At 48.1% G+C, this 17,243-nt stretch overlaps 1 protein-coding gene across 4 annotated transcripts in view; it reads right to left on the bottom strand.

Annotated features, from left to right (window-relative positions):
- The window catches only part of PTK2B (protein tyrosine kinase 2 beta), a 125,920-nt gene that overhangs the window by 8,075 nt on the left and 100,602 nt on the right, over positions 1-17,243 (bottom strand). For 3 of the 4 annotated variants that reach the window (XM_029938250.1, XM_029938262.1, XM_029938272.1), the window contains exons 11-24: positions 16,784-16,901; positions 16,207-16,246; positions 15,733-15,779; positions 14,911-14,961; positions 14,338-14,435; positions 13,454-13,538; positions 13,114-13,214; positions 12,764-12,879; positions 10,957-11,057; positions 10,556-10,645; positions 9,481-9,685; positions 6,833-6,941; positions 5,557-5,622; positions 4,149-4,274 (exon numbers count right to left, since the gene is read on the bottom strand). In XM_029938250.1, coding sequence (XP_029794110.1) covers positions 4,149-4,274; positions 5,557-5,622; positions 6,833-6,941; positions 9,481-9,685; positions 10,556-10,645; positions 10,957-11,057; positions 12,764-12,879; positions 13,114-13,214; positions 13,454-13,538; positions 14,338-14,435; positions 14,911-14,961; positions 15,733-15,779; positions 16,207-16,246; positions 16,784-16,901 — 1,353 coding nt within the window. The remainder of the gene's footprint in view (positions 1-4,148; positions 4,275-5,556; positions 5,623-6,832; positions 6,942-9,480; positions 9,686-10,555; positions 10,646-10,956; positions 11,058-12,763; positions 12,880-13,113; positions 13,215-13,453; positions 13,539-14,337; positions 14,436-14,910; positions 14,962-15,732; positions 15,780-16,206; positions 16,247-16,783; positions 16,902-17,243) is intronic. The other variant, XM_029938255.1, reaches the window with a different exon arrangement.

Genomic DNA, 17,243 nt, shown 5'->3' with positions numbered 1-17,243 from the left:
ACTCTTGGTTTCAGTTCAGGTCATGATCTCAAGGTTCGTGATTCTCTTTCTCCCTCTCTCACTTGAGATTCTCTCTCTCTCTCTCTCTCTCTCTCTCTCTCTCTCTCTGCCCCTCCTCTCTCATGCTGTCTTGGTCTCTCTCAAAATAAATAAGTAAACTTAAGACAAACCATTTTAAACAGGAGGTGTTACATGTTTTCTTAGTACTTCTTTTCCCTCAATCTTCTTCAGAGTTCATTTATATCATTATCTGCTCAGTCCCTTCAAACTTTTGCTTTTTTCTACTGTACATGATCACCTTGGCCTCCTGGACTCATGAGTGCTATATGTCATTTTTTCAATTTCTTAAAGCCCAGGGTGGCCTTTGTCAGGGGCAGGACCTTTCTATGGCATTCAGACCAGCAACCTCTTCAGATCCTTGCTTTTAAAAAAAATCTTTTATTTATTTTTGAGACAGAGAAAGACAGAGCATGAGCAGGGAGGGGCAGAGAGAGAGGGAGACACAGAATCGGAAGCAGGCTCCAGGCTCTGAGCTGTCAGCACGGAGCCTGACGCGGGGTACAAACCCACGAATGGGCTCATGACTTGAGCTGAAGTTGGAGGCTTAACTGACTGAGCCACCCAGATGCCCCAGATCCTTGCTTTTAAAGTGGCCATTTTACATACAAGTCACTTGCACAAATTGCTAAAAATTATTCTCTATCTACTTTAGCAAGTCATAATCTCTGCCAAGTCTCCAAAAAAGATTTTCCCAACCAAACCCTCTAAAATGTACTTGACTATAATAATACAGTTTCAAATTAGTTATATTTCCTAGCGCTCACTGAGCTTCAATCACTGCTCTCAATTTCTAATAAGACCTCCCCCCCACCCCGCTGCAAGTTACATTTCTTGCTGAAATATTCTCTGTTTGTTAATCTATTCAATGGCTACTTATTAAGCAACTACTATGTGGCAGGCATAGGGCTGGGTGCTGGGAGGGCAGTGATAGTAAAATATGCAATGTCCCTGTTCTCATAGGGTGAAGTAAGCAATAGTTAGAAGGGAATTTCTCAACCTCAGAACCATTAACATTTTTTTTAACTTTAGAGGGGGTTAGAGAGGCAGAGAGAGAAACAGAGAGACAGAGAGGAGAGAGAGAGAGAGAAAGAGAGCGGCAGAGGGAGAGAGAGAATCTTAAGAAGGCTTCACCCTCAGCATGGAGCCTGATGTGAAGCTTGATTCCATGATCCTGGGATCATGACCTGAGCCAAAATCAAGAGCCGGATGCTTACCTGACTGAACCATCTAGGTGCCCAAGACAATTCTTTATTGAGGGAGATTTCCTATAAATTGTAGATGCTCAGCGGCAATTCCACCCCCTATTACCTTTAGCATATCCCCAGTTGTAACAAAAATGCCTCCAGACATCTCCAAATGTCCTCTCTGAGGCAAGATTACTTCAGCTGAAGGCTACTGAGTTAGACCTTATTTTAAGAAGACAAGTTTCAGGACATACGAGTATTTTATAATCATAGAATTGATAAAATAAGTAAGATTTATTTTGGAGGCTGATGCTTCAGAATGAGGGTATTTCAAGGTTATAAATACCTGTGGTTAAATGTCAATACCTACAAACAGAATGGTATGGCTGCCCGAGGCTATTGGCAAATAGTAACACTGGAACTAAGTGAAAAATATTCTGAATATCAAGCAAGGAATCTCAAGGTAAGACTAGGCTAGATAGAGAGAGACTAAATACTGGTAGAGGAAATTAGTAGTCAAGAATGGACTGTATGGTTTTATAAGCATTAAAAGAAAGTTCCCAGTACTCAAATGGCTAGGATGCCTCAAGCCTTTTCACCATCTCACCAAATATTTTAACATGCATTGGAAGTGTTTTTCCTATGTCTTATAATTTCATAATAAAACTCAAGGTGAACATTAGATTTTTAAAAATTAACCACTTTAGGGCTTCCTTGTCTGCTCAGTACCTCTGATATTTTTATCAGGCAATGGATACTTACATTGCTGGTCACTTTTTAAAGGAATTGGGTTCTAGTGGTGCTTTAAAATGACTCTCACAGGCTCTGAGTCCTTCCATATTTTGGCTACCCACCCCCCATCTTGCCAGTCTTATTTCAATATCCAAATGCACCCTCCTATGTTTTAGCCAAGCAGCTCCTGCACTTGTGCTCGCTGGCTTCCCATCACTCAGTCTTGGCTCCTATTGATTGATGCCTCTTTCATCCCCCATATTCCAGTTTCTTCCTGTGCAAATCTTCCCCATCCTTGGAAGCCCAGCTGAAAAAAAGAAGCTGGAAGCTGTTCTTATCTTTGAACTCCCACTGCAGCTTTGCATTACCTCTGTGTGCTGCTCCCAGCTTTATGGCTTGCATTACAGGTAAGTGTGCATGCACCTGCCTATTCCTTCTGGCCGCCTATAAGCTCACTGAAGGCAGAAGGCCCCTCAGGCTCCCTTCAGCACCGAGGACAGTGCCTGGCTAACCGGTCTTGCACAAGGTAGTTGATTGAATTTGATTATTAATTTAAACCTCAATTGTGAAGTCTTCAAGAGAAGGGTTGTTGCCATCCTGACTCTGGTGTGCAATCTCAGATTTCCAGATGAGTAAGGCAATAGAGTCAGTCAGGAGAAAAGCTGTTTTTTTAGGAAAACTATCTCTGATTTTTGTTAAATGCTTTCAAATGCTTTACAGGAAGCCTGTTATACCTTTCCAGCATTTACCTGAAAGAGGTTTTCTCAATCTTTTTGATGTATATCATAAAATGGATTTTATATTTTTTACTTTTTTGTTTACTTAAAGAAATGTTCATAATACTCTTTTAGGCAGACTTTCCTTATGGCAAATACTTCCAAATCCCTGACACAAAGGACTTTTTTTTTTTCCTGCTGCACAGTCTGTCTTCATGGAACTGAACAAAGTTCTTATGGTGAAGCAGGGATTAGACAAAGGCAGTGCCACCCTGGAAATGTGCAAAATAATTTTTTCTAAAAGGACACATTTTAAAGCAAAATTCGCTAAAACTCAATTATGAATAGAGTCAAGGACAGGAAGGTGGAGGAACTGAACATTCTAAATTATAGAGCATGCTTAAAAAGAGCAGTTTTATTATTGTTAAGTATATGGTAAGATATAAATTGGTTAAATTAATGTAAGAGAGGAAAATGAGCTAGGTCAGTGGAAAATTTAGTCCACAATAGATCTTGCTGCCAAGAATTCTAAGTTATCTTGTGCATTTTAAAATTTTGCTAAATTGAGAATAATAGTATAGAACATATCAACATACTTTCCTATATTTTTCAAATCTATTGCAATAAACATGTAGTTTTTCCAAAATAAAACTTTTAGAGTTACATATACTGAGCCTGAAATATCACTCTTGTATACAGAGTAGAACTAAAGTAATGCATTTGGTTTGTTTTGTCACATATCAAGACTCAGTTTAATAAAGTATATCAAATATTCATGCCGACTGACCACAGTTCCACTGAAGGAGAAGATGGGTGGTGAGAAATGGCAAGTGGGCATCTCTTTTATATGCAAAGCTGCCCTTCTTTCTTTCTTTTTCTTTTACAAGACTTGACAATCAGAAGCTAGTCCACAAGACCTCATTGGCAGTTATAACAAAGACGTGACTGGGAAGGGTGGCTTAGCCCCACACTAACCCCCAAGCCCCTCTCCACACAACAGCAACTTTTACAAAAGCAGCGGGAGTAGAGCCACAAGGAAGTCTTTCCATTGACTGAGGAGAGATTTAGCAACTGAAGCAATCATGCAGGAAGGGCAGAACCAGGTAGAGCCTCCTGGATCTTTTATTCTCTGGCACCATCAGGTTTGGTTGCCATCTGCCCACAACCTCCACACTATCCCCAGGGCTCATGAAAGGGGAGGTTTTACACCAATTGCCACAGCACCAGAGTACGGACAGGGGCAGGCCCAGGTCCAGCTGGTGTCCTTGGGAGCAGAGCTGGGTGGTGTGTTTGCAAAAGAGAGGATGTCCCAGAGCCCCTTGGTGGGCTGACTGCTGCATTAAAGCATGACGGGTACCTCCTGGCCCTGAAGATGTGGGGTTTCCAGTGACCTAGACACCTCCCTCTAGCAGCCTCTTCAGTTCGGGTTAGGACCCAGCATGCAGAGCCCTCTTACCCGCATACTGTGGCGCTTGAAGACATTGTGCCGATGGAGAGGTGGGGTGTGCAGCGAGTTTACAGGAGATGGATACTCCATAGGGCTGGTGAGCGTAGGTGAGCTGGCACACAGACCCTCAGGGACCTATTCAGGAGAAGCAAAGAAGCACCAGGCACAGGGACAAGGCAAGAAGGTGGACAATTAGCTGCTACAAACATGAGCACAGAAAAACATTAATGGACACCATTAAAGAAATAGGACTTGCTCTTCAGGAGCTAACAAAGGATGTGGTGTAGGCATTTCATTGGCCTTGTTTGGGAGACGTGTCAGGGCAACACTCATGGCTCTTACCTAGAAGTCTGCACCACCACTGTGGCCTCTCTTTCATCGAGCATCCAACCACCATAATATTCTGTATACCATGGGGTCCATCTATGTTACTGATCTACTGAGTCCATATCTCTACCTTTAGGACTCTTGAGAGAAGAGTTCTGCTTCATAGTCATGTTGAAAACTGAGAGATATGATTAGCCTACAGAAATGTGTGTGTGTGTGTGTGTGTGTGTGTGTGTGTGTGTGTGTATGTGTTTAATCATTATTTTAAACATCACACAAAAAAGTATGATGCTTTTTAGGCATATTGCTCTGTCTTCTGCATCAAGATTTTTTTTCTTTATAGGACAAAGATTTATCTGTTAGTTCTTGGTTAGCCTTGTTTTGGTACTGGAGCATTCCCTTGAGAAATGTAGGACCATGGGATGGCACATTTCTGTAAGGAGTACCAGGTAAACAGATATTGCTTCTATTGGTTGAGATGCTCCATTGTTGAGCAGTGACTCTGAGCTGAGGGATGTAAGAGAAGAAAAGAGATGGGCCTTGGCTCTCTATGACCAAGATGTAGGACTAAGACATAAGACAGACATTCTCAGACAGGGACCAACAGCTTGGGGAGATCCCATGGTTGGTAATGATAGAGGTATGAGGAAAGCTCAGATGTAGACTGGTTATGGCCACCTGGGTTCTGCTCAGGGCCTCTGAGGGGAGCCCCAGGGAGCAATTCCATTCCCTGGGGAATATCAACTGCCTTAAATTCCTTCTCGGAAAGCTCTCTTCAGGGTAGGGGGCTGGAGAGGCCTTGGGCATAGAGAGGTAGCTATAGGCAGGCACACAGAGCAACAAACACTATGGACAGATGGACTGGACTTAAGGGAAGTCTTAGCCGAGGACAGCCTGGTAGAATTGCATTTTGATCACTAGCACTCTGAGTTCAAATTCTCTTGTGGATACCAAAGAAGAGTCAATGCAAACCATCTCTATAACTCAAGCAGATAATTGCTACTCCTTAAAGGCACAAGAATGGAATTTCAGAAAGGCTCAAGATAAGGAAAGGTTCTGAACTTTCCCAGCCCTCTGGTTACATGTTTACCTGGAACTGCAGCTTGGGAGCCAGAAGGTTGGTTTGTGGAGGGGGTCTATACTTGGGCCGGCTGGGCTGGAGAGAAATGACAAAGATGAGTCAGTCCATGCCTTTCTACTTTGAGTAAGCATGCTCACCAAGGGAACTAGGTTGGACACAGGTCAGGCTTATTCAGAATGAGGGAGACATGAGGGGCAAAGTTTTCATTAAACCAGTTGCATTCATTTATTGAGCACCCATTATATGCTGAATGGTAAGAAGGTAAGAAGAAACCAGTCTTTCTGTCCTGGGGCCATCACTAATTGAAGGGTTTACTGATCTCTGTTGTGTAGCTTCTTTACATGTGGGAACATCTGTCAAATAAGCTGTCAAAAACCGCATCCTTTCAGAGGTAACAAGTCAGTGAGGCCTCAGGCACTTGTAGGGGATTCAGGGAGGAGAGGAAAACTGAGCTGGGCCTTGACTGAGGGAAGAGGAAGGGCATGCCAGGCAAGGGGGACAGTGAGAAAAAGTCTTGGACCAGATAGGACTTTGTTCCGGACTGAATGTTTGTGTCCCCCCCACCTCAATTCATATGTTGAAGCCCCAGCTCTCATTTGGAGGTAGGAACTTTGCAAGATAATTAGGGTTAGATGAGGTCACAAGGGTCGGGGCTCTTGCTCCCTTTGTTATGTGAAGACATAGTGAGAAGATGGCCATCTGCAAGTCAAGAAGAGAATCCTCACCATGAATCCGCCAGCACCCTGATCTTGAACTTCCCAGCCTGCATACTCAGTCTATGGTATTTTGTGATGGAAGCCTGAGCCAACTAATATAGGCATGGTTCCTCAAAACCCACCCATCTAATGGCATGGCAAGCAGGGCACTTGATTCTGAACCCAGAGATGCCATGGAGGGCATGCATATGGAAGCTGAACATAGGGGACTGAGGGACACTCCCCATTCATGTGCCCTCAGGGAGATCTAATTTTTCCCTGAAAAACACCAGAAAGACAAGTGCTCCAGCCCCTCAAGGGAAGAGTTTCCAGGGTGGTTTCCTGCCCTAGCTTCTCTCTGAGGGGTCTGCTCTCTTGGGGTCTCATATCACACCTGCCAGGACACCCATGTGATGGGGGCTGACTTCAATGCTGATGGACAGTTGGGTTGAGGGCCAAGAGGACTGTTGGAGTACATCCTGCTTATGCTGTAGGAAAAGGGAGGAGGTGTCTAGGCCAGGATGGGCTAGATAGGGATCCAGCTCTGCTTGATTTACAGGACCCATGAGAGAGACCAGGGCTTTGTTTACCTTGGGTGGGGGTTCCTGGTAGGCTGTGGGCTCCAAGATTTTGGGAGGTCGGTAGCGAGCATTCCTTTCCTGCTCTATAGCAATGTCCTTCTCCATCTGATAAATGTCACTGCCAAGGAGTAAAGTCAGATAAAGAAAGAGGAATAAAGTTAAAGATGCTCCTGGGACCTCTTCTCTGCACTCTTTCCTCGGAAGCCCGGAGAGGCCCAAAGAAGGAACACTGGATCCCATTTCTGTCTCCTCTGCAGAGTGACCTGGGGACACCCTTCTGAGAAAGCTGGAAGATGGGTCCTGAGGCTGCTCTCCTAACAGTGAAGTTGGGAAAATCACATGAATGGATCAATGGTGGGAAAAAGTCCTTGGAGAGCCAGTCCAACAGGGTAGGGCAAGTGTGTCTCCCACCTACCTCCCCATGCATCTTGCCTTCCTGTGTAAATTTCTGATATCCCAGCCAACTTCATGATCAAGGCCTGTGTTCTACATCTCCTATTTTTTCATTAAACCACCCACCAACACATTCCTGGTGTGTATTAATGAGAAATGGCTATGGATTCATTCCTGGGTTAGCTATGTGCATGCTTCTTGCCTTTCTTACCCAATCCAGTGGTCCCAACTTGGGAATCACAGACCCTAGAAGATTCTGGAGTGATTACGGGGAGTCCATGAATCCACATGTTCATATGTGTACCAAGTTTTGTGTGCTACTGAATATATATTATTTGGTATTGTATTTTCAAGTATACATGCATTATGCTATATATTATATTAAAATTCATTATATAGCTTATTACATTTTGGCAATAAATAAATTCTGAAAATATAACTATTGTTACAGGGAGGAATTCTGAAAATTTGACATTAAAAGGGCCTTTCTTCCTCCCCCCCGCCCCTGCCACCCCCTCATTAGGAAACACTCAGCAAATCCTTTCTTGACTCTAATGGAGGACTTCCAGGCTATAACTTGAGGGGGATGGTATCCTGGGGTCCTTGGGATCTTTGGATGTCCTTCCAATTACACCAGAAAGCCTACTCTTAACTCCATCCACGGTGGAACCTGGCCTTGTTCCTCTCTCTAATAGGGCATGCTTCACAGCCCATGGAGAAGCACCTGTCATAGTTCCCCATGGTTCTCAAGCCTCCAGGGTGAATTATGACCCCCTCCCACACACAGCTTCATCACCCCAGAGCTTTGGCTCTTTCAAATTATATCTTTCAAATACTTTTTCTGGAACACTTTCCTGGCTTCTCTAATTTGACCAAAGAGATGAGTCTAAAATTAATCAGGAGTGTCAACAAAGGGATAGACAGGTACAGAGAGGTCTTTTAAGCTGAAAGCCTTACAGACTGTCGGAATGCCCTACAAGCAAATTCAATGTCATTCCCACTGCCTTAGCTTGGGCAGTTCCAGCATGCCATGTTGACTGCAATGTTTAAAGCCACAGTGTTTTTACTGTTAATGAAACATTAGATTCCTTAATGCAGGGGCCAGCAAACTATTGCCCACAGGCCAAATCCAGCCCCCTCACCTATTTTTTATGGCCCCAAACTAAAAATAGTTTTTAACAATTGAAAAAAAATAAAAAGAAGAAATTTCATGACATGTGAACATTATATAAAAATTCAAATTTCAGTTCCCCCAAATAGTCTAACTGAAATCCAGCTACACTCGTTTATTTATGTATTGTCTATGGCTGCTTTTGAGCTATCATGGCTGAGTTGAGTAGTTGTAACAGAGACCATATGGCTCACAAAGCCCAAAATATTTACTATCTGGCTGTTTACAGAAAAAGTTTGCTGATCTCTGCCTTAAAGGATGCCAAAAAATAAGTCAGACCACCCAGGGAGGAGTTGTTGGCAGGGAGGCCACCAAGGAAACAGGGAGACCCTCTAAAATGTACTCGGACAGCACCCTTCACCAGGGACCTCCCAGTACCCAGAGAATAATGGCTCTTGGGTGAAAGATTAGACCTCCAGGCTGCCATTGCTCCATTTAGAAGGGAGAGGCAACCCCTGGGTCACTGTCTTAACAGTCAAAAATCAATCACTGCCTTCTCTGTTATCTGGAAGGAACAATCAAAGGCAGAGGAGAGGCACAGGGTACTGCTGGGAATGTGGGACCCATGCCCGAGCTGGGCCTCCTGTAGGGCACACCCACATCTCTGCAAAGAGCATAGGCATGTCAATGAAAGTCTGGTTCAGACTTTGGGTTCTAACCTAAAAAATATTTTTAGAGCACATACTAAGAGCAACACGCTGTGCTTGAGGTTGAGAGAGATCGAGGTGGTGAGGCTTATCCAGGTTCACTGTGTCTGAATTCCTATCAGACAGCGAACTCAGGTTCCCTCCCCTGGCCTCTGGCAAGCTTCTCAGTCTCTATAACATGGACGGCACCATGCTTCTGCTGGGAGCACCAGCCAATTCCACTTGGACACATGGCTCTGTGCTGGTCAGAGGGAAGGTCCTGGTGCAAGTCCCAGCCCCACCTGCCACTGCCATTGCACCTGGATTCTCTCATCTGTAAGGTGGCCACAAGGACCACTGCATCTTGTTTAGGGAAATACATCATAAGCCTCTAAGAGCGGCTCTAGAGTAGCTTTGCTCTCTGGGGCCCTGTGCCTGCAGCCCCCCCACCCCTGCTCCATGGTCACCTGAGGTTGCACACGAGCTCACTGAAGCGGGGCCGCTCACTGGGGTCGTAGTCCCAGCAGCGAGTCATGAGGGTGTAGAGAACAGGTGGGCAGAGGTCGGGCTTGGGCAGCCGGTCCCCCTTCTCGAGCACCCCAATGACGTCCTTGTTCTCCAGCCAGAAGAAGGGCTGCTTGCCAAAGCTCAGGATCTCCCACATGCATACAGCTGAGGGCAGGAAGAGAGGGCTCAGGACCTGCACTGGGGAGGACTCATGCGTGGAGAGGCCAGTCCACCCTCCTCAGGGAAACCCGTGGCAATCAGCGCTCAGTCCCTGCCAGGGACCTCCTGTGTTCCCTAGCCTCCCCCTGTAGCATCTCTGGGGTCTTGCTCATTGTAGTCATCTACTAAGGAACCAATCACTTGATCTGCAAGTGAACTAGGACTCCCCTCCCTAGACCCTGTCCACATGGAGCTATTAGGTTTCGTGGGGCCAGCAGGAGGGTGCAGTCAAAGGCATGTTGTTGGGACTCCACCAGTCCTTCTCATAGGAGGAAGTGAAGCCTCTATGAGAAAGCTGGGGTCTGAAACTTGGCACCAACACCTGCTGCCAACACAATCATGGGCAAACCCTGGCCTGCCTGAGCCTCAGTTTCCTTATCTGAAAAATGGACATAATAATAATGAGATTTGTTGGACTGACTGTAGAGAACTGAGAGATCATCTATGTGGCTGTAAAGGGCTGTCCATCTATTCACCTGGTCTTGTTCTCACCTCTCCCTGTTCCTCCTTCTCAGAACAAACCTCAGAGTTTGGCTTTAAGGATGCCCTCCAGGGTACCCCCACATCAGTCCCTGGGGCTCCCCTCAAGAGCCTTTTCTGGGAGGATGAACCAATATTGCCCAGACAGGCCCTTAGCCCATGTTGCCCCAACCCACCACTGGCTCCCTACTTCTGAGAGTTCTCAGTGGCCACAGCAACAGAAGACCCTTGCAACCTAGGGGTGGGGGTCCAGACCCCTCCTGGCGCCCTCTCACAGCCTGGTCATTGAAGGGAGAATCAGAATCCTTTCCCACACTCTGCTGAAACTCCACTCACCAAACATCCAGACGTCACTGGCTGTTGTAAAGCGGCGGAAGTTGATGGACTCAGGGGACATCCACTTGATGGGGAGACGGGTCACAGAAGCTTTGGGTGGGCAGAGAGGTTTAACAGGGGTTATTTATGGAAGAAAGATCCAGAATTATCCAGAAATTTTCCAGAGACCCTTGGCCTGCCTGGACTTGACCAACTGTGGTCTCACTCTTTCTTCTTTTTTTCCCCTTTCCCTTTTTCTTCTTTCTCTTTTTCTTCTCTCCTCTTTCTTTTCGTTTTCTTTTTCTCCCCTTTCCTTTCTCCCTCCCTCCCTTCCTTCCCTCCCTCCTTGTTTCTTTCCTTCTGTTTTATTTTTGGCTACAGAGACCTCTCCAGGGACAAAGCAGAGGCCAAACTCCCCTCACCTTTGTAATATTCCTCATCTTCAATGTATCGGGAAAGGCCAAAGTCCCCCAGCTTCACACACTCAGGGGAGGCCACCAGGATGTTTCGCACAGCGATGTCCCTGGGAGAGAGGGGCAAAGGTTCAGAATGTTTCAGAGAGACAGACAGACAGGTGGACAGAGAGAGAAAGGGGAAGGGTGTTGGCCAAAGTCCCAGCCTCTGGAGCAGAACAGGGCCACTTCTCTCTGTCAGCCCTTCCCTGGCCCACTGGGTCATCTTGCTGCAGCCCCGCTCAGGCGGGAGGCGGGACTGGCCCTCAGGTCCTGCCACACACAAGGCCCTCCACCACCTCCCTCCACCTCCCTGTCGAGCTTCCTCTCCCATCACCCCTTCTCACGAGGCTCCAGTGTGAAGCCCATTTCAGGTCCCCAGTACTTGCTCCACATACTTGCCCTGTTGGCTTTATCCTCGTCTCTGCCAGGGATGTGGGCACCCTACTGACTCTTCAAGCAACTTTCCTGATCACAATTATTCTCCCCTATTTCTGCAACTCCACAGGACCATAGGCTTTCATGGCAAACAACAACGGCTCACAGACACCCTCCATGGAGCACTACGACAGCCAGGACCACCCAGATGCTTTACACACTCTGTGTTGTGACACACAGACCCTCAGACCTCCTGGGCACAGAGAGGTAGACAGGGGCACGGAGAGCCAAGGGAGCTGGCCCTGTAGGTTCCCCGTGGGAAAAGGGGTCAGCCTAGGCGGCCTAACCCCGGAGCTAAGCTCTCACTCCTCCCTGGGAAAGCACTCACTGACTCAGTTTCCCTCATTTCTGGCATCATTTCTAACCTCAAACTGGTTTGTCTGCTTGCTTCTCACAGACAGGCTCATTCCCCACCATTTGTCTTTATTACTGAAAAGCTGACTCCAAAGCAAGCAGACTTCACCCAAACAAAGCAAACAAATCTATTATCCCACCGCCTGCACCCCATGACTATTTACATCTAGAATTTTCTCCTCATGCTAGGAGGTCAGCTCCACAAGGGAAGGGAGTTTTGTCAGTTTTAATTACGACTTCATCCCAGAGCCGAGGACAGGGTTTGGAGGCACAGTGTAGAAGTTCCATATGTGCTGAATGAGTGAATGGAATGAATGAATGAATGTTTACATCCCCACACACTGCTTTGCACAGTATCACCCACAGGGCCACATATCCCACATTGATGGTGTTGGACTGAAGAGTTCACCTGCTCACCCTGATGTTTGAGAGCACCCCCTTTGTCTCCTCCAGGGGATCATATCCCTTGTGGCTGGTACGCTTTTTTTCAGGGAATAGGAACAAAGCCAGGTGAAAAGGGGCCACTCCACAGACAGAGGGAGACTAGGACTTGGCAGCTCAGGGGTGCTGGGGACCGGTGCGGGCCCAGCTGCTTGGGCTGGGGAGGGCCTGGACCTCAGGATCTTCCAGCCACTGCTCTAGTCCTGTCGCCCTAGTCATGTGTCACCATGCAGGTGAGCCTGAGGAGAGCAAGCTCCATGCAAGTGGGGAAGCAATTTCCTAGAGCCCACAGGGAAGCAGGCTAGATGCACTGACTTACAATCACAGGCCCAGCACTTTAGGTTACTCTTACTAGCAACGCTGTGAGGCACATAGTGCTGTTCTACTCTGTGAATGAGGAAATGGCTTCCCAGAAGATGCTTAAGTTGTCACATTAAGCAGGACCAAAGCTGGGCTTCCAACCCTTGTCTGCATGACTCCGAAGCCCTGCATTACTCCAGCCTCCCCAGCATCAGATGAAAGAGAGCTTCCTCCCCAGACCCACCTGTGGACACAGTTGATGCTCTCCAGGTAGGCCATGGCCTTGCAAATCTGCAGCGCGTACAGGACAAGAGTGAGCACCTTCAGGGAGTTCTTGTTTCGCTCTAGATAGTGGCCCAGCTGTAGGAAGAGGGAGGTGCTGTCAAGACACCGGCAGGCAGCCTCCAAGCCCTCCCTAGGTTGGCAAGATGTTCCAGAAACTTCTACAAATGATCTCTGGGTTGTTTCAGCTGAATATAGAGAGCAGGAAGCTGGAGCTTTGGGCCCATGTTCTAAATGCATCCTACCCACAGACTCTGCTCAACTGTGGCCCGCTGCCATCACAGGGTTCCACTTCTGCCACCTGCCACTCACCTCACCATAGGGATACAATTCCATGATGATCCAGGTGGGTTCCTCTTCAATGATGCCAATCAGCTTCACAATATGTGGGTGGTCAAGATTCTTCATGATCACTGAAATTGGGGGAGAGAGGGAGGGGCCAGAGGGGCGCTAAAGTCCAATATGAGAAACACACCATGCTGTCCCAACTGGGAAAAACAGGGAGTGAGACCCGTCCTCCCAGGGGAGGTCCCTGCGCTGTTGGCACCCTTCCCCATCCCAGCTTCTAGGAGCCCCTCCCATCCTGCAGGTCTGTGTGGTCCCCAAACTTTTCTCTTGCGCAGGGCTGTGTCGCTGCCCAGGGCATGCCTACCTGCCTCACTCATGAACTTCTCCTTGTTGTCCAGAGTGCAGTCTTTCTTGCAGGTCTTTACAGCTACGTTGATTTTCTCCCCTTTCTGCAATGAAAGTCTGTCCAGAGCTGCCCCCCTCCCACTTATGGGCCAGCCCAGGGCTCAGAAGAAATGGTCCCCTCCCTGGCATTGCCATAGTCATCCTGCAAGCTTGCCTGGCAGCCGAGGGGAGATAGACAGCATCGGGCCTCTGGGGCTCTGCAAGGCACAGTCCTCCCCTTCCTCCTGCTTCCCCCCACTCTCTCTCCACTCCTCTCCCAATTCTGACTGCCTCGCTTCTTGATCAGGATATGTCAGAACCAGAGAGACCCTTTCAGACTCGAGCCTCTGGCTGTTAAGATGATGCAGAGGCAAAAAAAAAAAAAAAATGATGCAGAGGCAAAGGCCTGTGCTCTGCCCCATGTCAGTGAGTATGTGTGGAGCACATGCAAAGCCTCTTTCTCTCTCTTTGTTGTTGACTTTTACATTTCTGCTTCCTCTTTCACTGGGCTCTACTCTTTCTGCAGGGTCCCACGCCCTAGCTGCCTCAAGGCTAGCCCCTCCCTCAGATCCTGCTCTTCCTCTTCTCAAAGCTGAGTTTTCTCACACCTCCCTGTGTTCCTGCCCGCCAAGGTTTGGCCAACCCTTCCCCAAGTCCTGGCTCCATTTTGCTCCCTGGGATTGCTCTCCTTCTGGGAAATGACTCTGCTTCCAGCACTCCCCAGGGATTTCAGAAATACAGCAAATGCCAAGTGGGTGCAGAGCCACACATCGTGATGGCCGCTCCAACCTCAGAATGGTTGACCTCCCCTTCTGTCCTATGGAAAAGTGGGCAGGGAGTGTCAGCAAAGAGTCTGGAACTTACATGATTTGTATAGACACCCTCATAGACCTCCCCAAAAAAGCCTTCACCAAGAATCCGATTCAGGACTACATCATCCCGGGTTACGCCATACTGTGGTCCTGGGCAGAGGGAGAAAGCAGACGGTCTCAGGGCACAGAAACTGCTGGTGCCCCAAGGAATCTGAATATTTGCAGCCTGCAAGGCCAGGCTCTGCTCCCCTTCTGCCCCGGCATTGCTAGACCCCTCAACAACATCTCAGCTAAGATCCAGGGGTTGGCCTGGGAAAGGAGTTCTAGAAGGTTCCATCATCTCTGACCTGGGGAAAAGCCATAATCACCCTGTTCCCTCTGCAGGCCAGGTCCCATGTCCACTCTTAGGATCCCCACACATCTCACAGGCACACAAAAGGTCAATAGTGTGGGAATAAAACAATAATGTCAGCTTTCAAATCAAAGGTGTTTCACTCAGGTTTGTCCCTTTCTGAAGCACACATGGGAGAAGATGAAGGAAGGAAAGAAAGTCCCCCGCGGTGTCCCCACAATGTCACTTTATAGGACCCCGTCTGTGGCCATTGTAGTAGGGTCAGAGATCTACCTCCAGGCCTTCGCAGGGTCTCATCAGGAATTTCTGCATAGATGTCCGATTCTGGAATGACATAAAGAGAATATCCTATGGGTAAGAGGCCCTCAGCAGGCACCGCCAGGAATCAGGCATGCCCACAGAACCTAGGGCACCCTGACTGGAATCCCGGCTCACTGCTGCAAGGTTGCATCCTTCAGGGCAAGTTAATTAAGTCTCCCTTAATCTCAGTTTTTCTTACTGTGAAATCAATATTTCTGAGGAATGTCATAAAGACCAATAAAATAATACCTATTATATATTTAACACTCTTAGGGACTGAATATTTGTATTCCCCCCAAATTTGTATGTTGAAAACGCGACCTCCAATGTGAAGGTATTTGAAGGTGGTGCTTTTGGGGGGGTCAGGAGTATGGCACCCCCATGGTGAGATTACTTCTCCAATAATAATAATAATAAGAGAGACCAGAGCTCTCCATCTATCCACCATAGGAGGACATGGAGACGGTGGCCGTCCACATGTTGGGCAGATGATTCTCATCAGGACCTAGCTTTGCTGCCACATTGATCTTAAACTTCTGGTCTCCAGACCTGTGAGAAATACATGTCTGTTGTGTTTAATATGGCAGCCCAAGCCAAGACAAACACGGTGTGTGCCATGTACTAACTGTTGAATACACATTAGCTATTGTGACTCATGACATTTGAAGCTGTCATTGAGAAGTCATAGGGAAAGTCTATTTCTCTGGAGCTTGGAGGGAATCCTTGACGATGTCACAAGAGCAGGCAGAAGGGAGGCTCCGGGCACAGGTGGAGAGTGGCAAATGGGCAGTTTACCTATGCTGCAGCTCTCTGAGAGGTGGGGCCGCTGTGCCTCCAGGTTTCTGTAGAAGGAATGAGAGGGCAGGAGCCTGGTGAACTCAGAGCCTGACAATGAGCCCCCGGGCGGCCCAACCTCTCCTACCCGCCCTTCCTAGAGGCCAGCTGCACTGTGCCCCCCTGCCTGCTGGCAGGAGAAGCTTGTCCTGATGACACCAGGCTGGGAGCATGCCTAGGCTGCTGGAGGACAGCAGCAATCCTCCCTAAGATGATGCCAGGCAGCATTAGGACACAGGACTATCCTTCTGGGAATTTACAGGGTGAAATTTATTGGTGAGAAATCACCACTTGTGACATGCTGGGGTTCCAGTGTTTTCCCCTGGGGTCTGGAAACCAGAAACCATGGGTAGGGGTTCCCTATTTGTTCTGCCTTCTCCCAGGAAGACACAGGCTGAGTGCAAGGCTTGTTCTGGGCCTTTCCGTTATACTCACAGCATGGGGATCTGGGGCAGGCTGTTCCGCTTCTCACCATCTGGGGAGAGGGCAGAAAGAGGGGGCGCTGGAGCCAGGGACACAGGATCCTAGATGGATGGCTGACCTCACTGCTCCTATGAGCCAACACAAGGAAGACCCCTTCCCACCATTCTGTATCCTCTGAAAGTCAGAGTGGAAGCTAAGTAGGCCTTTGGCCTGAATTAGAATCCTTAGTAGAAGAAATTCTCAGACTTCCTTCTGCCATCGCCCACGTGTTCCAACTCAGACCCCTGATTCCGATCCCAGAATAGACACATCTACACAGGAGGGACAAGTCATGTTCTAGCACTAGCTCTGATCTTCCTGGGGCCACAAACATCTCTGCTCCAGATGCCAGCCCCCAAGCTGCCTTTGGCCAGAGCCCGCAGCTAAGGACCCAGGACAGGTGCACAGGGAGGGCTGGGTGAGCACCTCCTCACACTTCCAAAGCTTCTTTGTTCATATATGGTCAATGGTTTAGCTTCTCTCACTCTGCCACTGGAGGCTTGTGCCACATCTACCCATTGGGCCAATTTGCCTTTAGGTGGAAACTCACCTTTCTTGGGATGAATGATGAGAGAGCCTTTGTGCTCCCCCTGCAGCCGGCAGTAACCATCTACCAGGTCAGCCATGTTCTCGGCCTCTGCCAGAGAGGAGGTTTTGATGGACAAGGACTGCAGAGAAGAGACCAGCCAAGGATGAGACCCGAGAGCCTTGGCTAGAGTCTGCCTCACAGGACTGGAGAAGAAACTGCACACTCAGAAGGAGCAGACGATGCCACCAATCCATCCCCTGCCTGGAATCCCTAAGCACCTCTCCAGGGACTGGCATTCCCCCACAGCCACCAGGGGGCGCTCCTGTCACCCCTCCCCACTGGCAACATTAAACCCTAGGAAGGGCAGTTTTGCTAGGACTTGATTTGGTCTCTAAGTGCATAGCATAATGCCTTGTACCCAGCAGCTGCTCAATAGGTAAGAGCATAAACTAGGAGAAGAGGGAGTGGGACAGGAGACAGT

The sequence above is a fragment of the Suricata suricatta genome, chromosome 1 (genome assembly GCF_006229205.1).
Source record: "Suricata suricatta isolate VVHF042 chromosome 1, meerkat_22Aug2017_6uvM2_HiC, whole genome shotgun sequence".
Taxonomy (NCBI): domain Eukaryota; kingdom Metazoa; phylum Chordata; class Mammalia; order Carnivora; family Herpestidae; genus Suricata; species Suricata suricatta.
The sequence above is the reverse complement of the archived record's forward strand: the minus strand, read 5'-3'. Positions and strand labels throughout refer to the sequence as shown.